Here is a 7,593-nt window from a genome sequence, read left to right on the forward strand (position 1 = left end):
GTGCATCGAGCACGAATTGACTCGTTTTACTTTTAAATAAGTTTCTGGTAGACGCTAAGGAGAGTAAAACAGTACAAGTAAAAATGAATTCTAGCAAAGTCATCCTTCGCTCGACTCTACATGTCTGTCAATATCGCTCTTCACACACAAATTGACTCGATGTTGTGGAATTACATGTCTCCATTCTCTTCATCAACTGTTGAGTCCAAATGCTATCGTGTCAGCATTGTGCATGACATACATACGCCGTAGTAAATGCGCTATATTACTTTTGACGCATCGCAGACGATTTGACGGTGGTCTGTTTTTATGCAGCATTAACGAGCTCACGGTGTTGATCTGAGTGTAAGATTAGTTTGTGAGGATTACGACTCCTCAGTGAGCAAGAAACATTCGAGGAAGCACTTAAATGATAGGTTTGCAATTGCGTTCGACTTTTCGAGATTTATCAGCGTGTAAACAATCTGATGTGAGGAATATGTGACCTCTTTCTATTTTCGGCTACTTAGGCAAAGCATATTTCGTATTGTGATCCTCCTGATAACTCTCTAGTTTTCGAAAGAGCTGTTCTGCTTCAAAATTGGTATATCAATTGATCAATTACTAACACTACATTTGTTGAAGCCGTCCATCAGTCTTCAGTGTATGACCGATTTATATATTCGGTCAACAAAATAACGATTGATACTGTTTTTGAAGAAGTTATACGCAGCAAGCAATACACATCTTCAAGTCGGAGTATGTTCCGTTAACATTACAAAGCTTGTCGACAGTTTGGCTAAGTCATTTATACGAAAAGGCCGAGATTCTTGTGCTCATTAAAAATGCGCAAGGAAAAACATGCTTCACCAAGACCAACATTGGTGGTAGTATTACTACACTATCTTCCGTACGTCATTGCTGTTTATAGGGAGGGTATTGTAGCCTTGAATGATGTGTAGCATAACCCAAACTCGCTGTTTAATTGTTTTTTTATAAGAGAGCAACGCAAATATCTTTAAGCTTTTAAATCGCCCTCATTATCAGATACGGCACAAAACTCTGATGAAGCTTGTTCCTGCCTCGTTGTGAATTACCACTGTGTTGAATTTCCCAGCACTAGACGGGCAGCTTTCAAGCAACTCTCCACACGAATGAGACTGGAGCTGCATTCACTTCCTAGACGATGGCTTTCCATTTGGAAATGGATGATTGGTAAAAAAAGCCGATAATGGAATCGGAGATATTGGCATTGACCGCAACGACCATCCTTGAAATCAGGCTCGCAGTGCAATGCCAGACCTAACAGCATATTCTTCTATTGAAACAGGAGCACTAGCAACTCTTAAACAAGCATGCAATGCCTCCTCGTCCATCCCATCCACTGCACCCAAACAGTCCAAGTCTTGTCACAACGCGAGTCTTTGTCGTCAGGATCCCTTTTTGTTTTATTCTTGGAGAGTAATCTCAGTTGCCATTGCCACTTCCTCGCGCCGATTTTCTTGACATTCTTGATTTGTATTCGCAGTATAATTTTTATCAAGACGTAAAAAATCTTTTTTTCGAGCTCAAAATCCGCCTTGTTCGTAGACGTCCACGATGGATGCGCTTTCTTGCACTGAGTGTCGATTCTCGCCTCAGAAGACGTTCAACGTGCATAAGTCAAGCACCATTAAGTACAGCGTCAAGATACTCGGCAAAACTGAGTGCTCAACATGCCAGCAAAAACCTCTTCCAGCTCGCTCACTTTCACATCGCGTGAAAGCTAGCATTTAGCTAGATGATACATTTGCTTTGCCATACACCGTGCACTTATGTTTCACGTCGCCTATGTTTCGTCTCATAAAAACGATAAAAGGTAGCAAGAATAATTGGAAAGCTCAAATCCAAATTTGCTACTCTGAGATGATAAACCACTTTATATTACAAGCCATTTGATGAGAGCGAAAGTAGCGTTAAATTCGCAAAGAAATGGCCATCAGCAATGACATTTCTGACAACTACATTTGCACTTAAGCTCAATAGTGTCAAAGGCGAATGTGCTTTAAATTTTGCACATCAATACGATAAGTATTGTTATTTGGTTTTACATCCTTCTCAAAACTAATACTCAATTTCGAAACAGTGATACAACGATCTTTAAAAGCTGTACAAAACCGTATAGCGAATCTTTTCCGCATACAAATTAAAGCAGAAAAATCATCACAATGCACGAAGTTCCTTTTAATGACAGGCGACCAGCAGCTCCATCTGCATGTCTATCCATGACCGGTATGTCAATAAAAGTGATGTGGGATGGCTTGTTTAGGAAAATTGCCCAAGTCTACGAACCAGAAGCGTTCAAGTCTATAACGACTGAGTGTACCCCATTATTACTCTTTGACGCAGCAATTGCACCCAGTGATCTTGTAGGAGTCGAGAAATCAGCCCTGACGAGATTGTTCCAACCTTTGTTCGTCCATCACAACCGCGAAGGCCAAGCATTGCTCCGTCTATCCTTTCAGATGTTGCTATTCGCCATTGTAGAATTTGCTCCAAATTTCTTAAGCAGCGTACTTACTGGTCATCTCAATGCAGCGTACAGCAGCGAATTCATGGCGGCACGGAGTCTGGCTCTCACTTTTAATATGGTTACAAGCACGACGCTGATCGCGGCCATGAGCACTGCAATGGACACACTCTGTGCTCAGGCCTACGGTGCTGGTCAACTACAAGAGCTGGGGTTATTTTTTCAAACAGGATTGCTTGTCTTTTGCATCGGCTTCCCACTTGTAGCCTTTGCCGGTTTCAACTGCGTCGAGCTTCTCGAGTTTGCAGGCCAACAGCAAGATCTAGCTCGGCTCGTGCAAAGCTTAGTTATATTGGCTCTTCCTGGTGTACCTTTTACGGCTATAAATGTGCTGATGAGTAAGATCTTACAAGGACAAAATCGCGTCGAGCCACTTGTGGCTATTGGTCTTGTTGCGAGTATTTTGCAAGCTACACTACTATACATCTTCATGTTTCAGACCCCACTCGGGATTACTGGTTCAGCTGTGGCCATTTCAGCAACTGTGGTTTGCTACGCCGTGATTTTATCAATGTACATGTACTGCAGCGGTATATTTCGACGTGAGTGGCCAGGCTGGCAATTCATTAAGGCCGTTCGGTTTCTTCCTGAGTTCCTGCGCCTGGGTGGTTCAGGCATGGCCATGTTTGTGTGTGAGGTATGGGGCTTTGCTTCTGTAGGTTTTGCCTCTGGTTTGCTACCGCATGCAGCCGCCGTGGTGAGTGCCGACTCAAGCTATGGCAACCTACGATGGCTCGGTGCACTCTGGTACGTCGCCATTTCACTCGCAGGCTCAGTGAGAGTTGGAAATGCGCTAGGAGCAAACGATCCCGCACGTGCTTGGTACTCAGCAAAATTGGCACTAGGCTTGAGCACAGTCTGTGCTTTCGTAACGTCAGTGGCTATGTTGGTGCTCCACAGCGTGCTACCGTTTGCATTTACAAGCGACGAGCGAGTCGTATCCCTTACGTCAAAGTTGTTACTTCTGACCAGTCCGCTCCAAGTCTTTGCGGCACTTTCTGCCGTCTCTCAGGGTATTTTCCGTGGATGTGGTTTGCAAGCACTAGGTGCAAAAGTTAACTTTGTCTGCTACATTTTGTTGGCTGTGCCTCTGGGTCTGTTCTTGGCGTTTACACTTGATCTGGGTTTGCTTGGACTTTGGCTCGGGCTTTACGTTGCATTAATTTCTAGTGGAATCTTCAGCACGTACTGGCTAACATTTCGTGCAGATTGGACATCTCTTGCGTACAAGGCGCGGATGCGGACAACCTGCGGAAACGTTGCATCACGTACATGATATGTATGAACCTTACTGCTAAAAATCGGTGTCAAACACTTCAACAATGCACCTGTTTATCCTGAAACAACTTTAAACAAGGATTCTATTACACGCTTTAGGTCAGGCGCTTCTTCTACTTAAGCCAGTAGCTTCCCAACAACGTAATTCGTTTGTCCATTGTGAAGAGTCAGTGTTCTGTTTTTTTTGCTTTTCCGCCGCGATAGCACGATGCAGGTGATCCAGCCATCGGTCCAGATCAGCCTGCGTTTCACTCGCGACCAGTAACTTGCGTCCAACCTCTGTCGTGATCTCAAGACACAATCTTTTCGTCCGCAAGGTTACGACGTGACATACGGTAAAACTGCGCAAAAGGGCTCCATTGTCGCTCTTAAAGTAGCATAAAGTTGCCCCATGCAGTGTAAAGTACCGGCGTTTCCAATTTTTGACTGTCCCTCCTTCTTTTCGCAACCATCCACTACACACAACTGGTTCCTCTGCCTCCATTGCTACTAGACGAGCGGACTGGCGTTCCATAGCTGCAGCCACTGCCTTAGCTGCTGCCTCTGCTCGCTCATTCGTCTTCGTCACCGAATCTTGAGCGCTCATGATGGTGGGTTTCTCCTCTTGAATTAAACTATCGCAGCTTGACACTGTGCTCAATGACGAAGACGCCTTTGTTATCCCACGTTTAAACGCTCTAGTCGCTGTTACGACGCTGTGCATTGTACCAAGCTGTGCATCCTCTTCAGCGTCATCAAAATCAAACTGTGCGTCTTGCTCTAAGTCGCTTTCAATCGGCTCGGAAAGCACAGCTGCTTGCAACAGACGATTCCAAGCAACCATTTCGGTCTCGTTAGACGCCACAAGTTGCATGACACGGCCGTTCTGAAACCGAACGTCTAAGCAGAATGGTCGTGCGTTCCCGATCATGACATTTTCGACCACACCACATCCAAGAGGTGGCGCAGTTGGTGCACTGGCGTACGAAAATTGCTTTCCATTCAGTTTAAAAAATCGGCGTTTCCAGGTCCTAAAATTCTTTCCCTTTTTCAGCAACCAGCCAGAACCTGTTTCCATCACTTTTAATGCCGGATCTTCGACCAATGAATGTATGTCCATCACACTGCGTCGATCTGTCGGACCGTCGCTCCTTGGAATGCATTCATTAAAGTGATCAAGCCAGGAACGTATTTCGTCTGGTGATTCAGCTACAACACGCAGCGTTCGCCCCGATTTCAGAATTAAATCCAAACAGTTTGGATACGTATCATTGGGCACAATACTTTTTACAATGCCATTGCCACGCGGGGCCTCACCTATTTGTTCAAAATAGTAAAGCTTGTTGTCATCGGCCATGAAGTACCGGCGCTTCAAAGAGCGATTTCGCGCGCCTTCTTTGCGTAACCAGCCGCACTTTCGCACGGATCCACTCATAAAACTCTCGTAGTCGTCTCCCGTAGACTTGTTGCCTTCTTCAAGTGAGTTCCGCTCGCTCGCTACGGATTCGCGTAAATGCAAATTATCGTCTGTCTCCCTTCCGTCATCACATTCTTCCAAGTAGCCTCCATTGCTAGAAAGACTAGATTGAGCAACTTCCAGCTCTGACTGGGAAGTGCTGGTACCTAACATTGGTGGCGCGGAAGCATTCGATAAAGCTCGACTGAATGCACGAGTAAGTATGTTGCCACCACTCGTACACTTAATGGCTGTGTTTGACGCGACTGATGCTTCCTTTTCTAAAGAGTTCGGGTCTTTACCTAGCAGAGTGCAAATAGTTTGAATCCATTTATCAATCGAAATCTGACTGTCTGCGCTCACACAAAGCACTCGACTTGAGCTAAGTTGCACGAAAATACTGTTCGAACAGGCTTCGCCAAGCGTCAACCCAACCACCGTGCCTGCACCCTTATGTATGCTTTCTCCAGGTCCATCCTGGTATTGTAATTGGTAACCTTTTAGAATAAAATAGCGTCTTTGCCACTCTGTCGACCGCTGTCCTCTCTTGTACAGCCAACCTTCACACAACACACTCTCTTCAAACGTCTCGCCAAGAAATGGCGCATTCTGTCCTGCATACGGATCTCCAAAGCACGGCCGTTTCCCAATAGCCTTAGCAAATGCGTGATCCCACGCCTCAATCTCAGCAAACGAATCGGCTGCAATCCGTAAGATTCGATTATTATCCGAGTAAATATCCAATGCAAACGGTCTTGATGGATTGATGTTCACCGCGTTCACTTTCGTCTCACCAAGCGGTCTTTCCGATATTTGTGCTCTGTACTGAATGATATTGCCCGTTAACGTCATGTAGCGTCGTTTCCATGTCTTAAAATTCTGTCCCTCCTTCATAAGCCAGCCTTTCATAGCCACATCACCACTACCAGTTGTTTTGCGTTGATTCGCTGCTAATGCCTCTGTAGCAGCATGAAGCGCCTCGGAGATCTTGACAAACCACTCGTCAATCTCCTCGTTCGACTCCACCTGCATCTTTACTGCCTGGTTCTTCAATTCTCCCCGTACGAGCAACGCGTTCGTAAACTCGGGCGTATACTCGACGCCGCTGATCCGCAATCGCCCTTTTTCATCGATTCCCTTACCGCTGGGTGAACGTTCTTCAAAGTAGATAAGTTCTCGCCCCTTAAGCACAAAAAAGCGACGCTTCCAGCTCTTTATTATGCTGCCCTGCTTGTAGCCCCATCCAGAGTGATCGCAGTACGAGCTCCGCGCAACGCGACCAGCAGCAATTACGTTCCTGGATGTTGCCTTGAGTTGTAGCTGTGCCATACGTTCGCGGGTTTCAAGACGGTCGCTGGACGCAGCACTGGGTGGCCACATTCGAGTATGCACTACGGCTTGAATTTAGCATCTGAATTCCATACAACGCGACGTCTGGCTTATTGGACAAAATCGTGGGTATAACCCTTAATTGGTACACAGATGACCATATACTTTTTTTAGGAGATAATTATCCACTCTCATCAAATTGTTTAAGAGAATTATTGCCGTAACAAACAGGATTTGTAGCCATCTGAAGATTTGTACTCGTTTTATGAGCTAAAAGCTAAAGTTTACAAGTCACAATACCCATCTGATGACCCCCCAGCATTGGTACTTACAAGCTTTAAACCAAATTATACTATGATACAGTACGTACCCCGTTACGGCAAGCCTGGTCGGCTTGGTGTGAAGTCGGATGCGCTTTCGCTTCGCCCAGATTATTTCATGTAGCGTAAGTAATGCTGCACATGGACAAGACGATATTACGGTGTCAGGGTCAGACGCAACACGTGGTGTACTGTATGAAAGCCTTAAGGAGGGGAAAGCCTTAAGGAGGGGCATATGAGCTGGGATGTCGCTTTATCGAAGTGTTGCACTGCTATCCTTGTCTAACGGTTTGCTGTATCACAGCACGGACCCGAAGTCTCCTGTAAAGTGTTAAAAAGGCTCCAAAAAATGAGCTCCGTGTTCATGCCTCCTCATGATGGTGTCCAAGTACAGAATACTGTATGACCTCCCGAGGAGAACATCTAAATAGTGCAAGAGGAGAGGCCCGTGAGACACATGGGCTGGTCAATCGAATATATGCATAGTTGGTATTCAACTTGGCAGAACAGATATTATTAATATTAATGTAACGGATTTTTACGAATAGAAAACCTTCTACTATTACAAGCCCCCATCGAATTTTCGACAATGTTCCAGAAATAAAAGACCACTTCGATTAAAAGCCCTCTTCAAATAAAAGGCCGCTGTAAACACCTTAGCATTGGGCCGTTATTTTGAAATC

General features: G+C 45.3%; 2 protein-coding genes across 2 annotated transcripts; one reads left to right on the plus strand and one right to left on the minus strand.

Moving 5' to 3' along the window:
- Nucleotides 1-2,186: 2,186 nt before the first annotated feature.
- Nucleotides 2,187-3,824, plus strand: PHALS_03539 (multidrug oligosaccharidyllipid polysaccharide flippase superfamily; the record flags this gene model as incomplete). Its single annotated transcript, XM_024717766.1, has 1 exon — nucleotides 2,187-3,824. The coding sequence occupies one exon, from the start codon at nucleotides 2,187-2,189 to the stop codon at nucleotides 3,822-3,824; it is 1,638 nt and encodes a 545-aa protein (XP_024583233.1).
- Nucleotides 3,825-3,926: 102 nt separating this feature from the next.
- On the minus strand, nucleotides 3,927-6,641 carry PHALS_03540 (dynein light chain; the record flags this gene model as incomplete). The annotated part of the gene is made up of 1 exon (XM_024717768.1): nucleotides 3,927-6,641. The coding sequence occupies one exon, from the start codon at nucleotides 6,639-6,641 to the stop codon at nucleotides 3,927-3,929; it is 2,715 nt and encodes a 904-aa protein (XP_024583234.1).
- Between the last annotated feature and the right edge of the window lie 952 nt (nucleotides 6,642-7,593).

Source organism: Plasmopara halstedii, assembly GCF_900000015.1.
Source record: "Plasmopara halstedii genome assembly, contig: Scaffold_2386, whole genome shotgun sequence".
Taxonomy (NCBI): Eukaryota; Oomycota; class Peronosporomycetes; order Peronosporales; family Peronosporaceae; genus Plasmopara; species Plasmopara halstedii.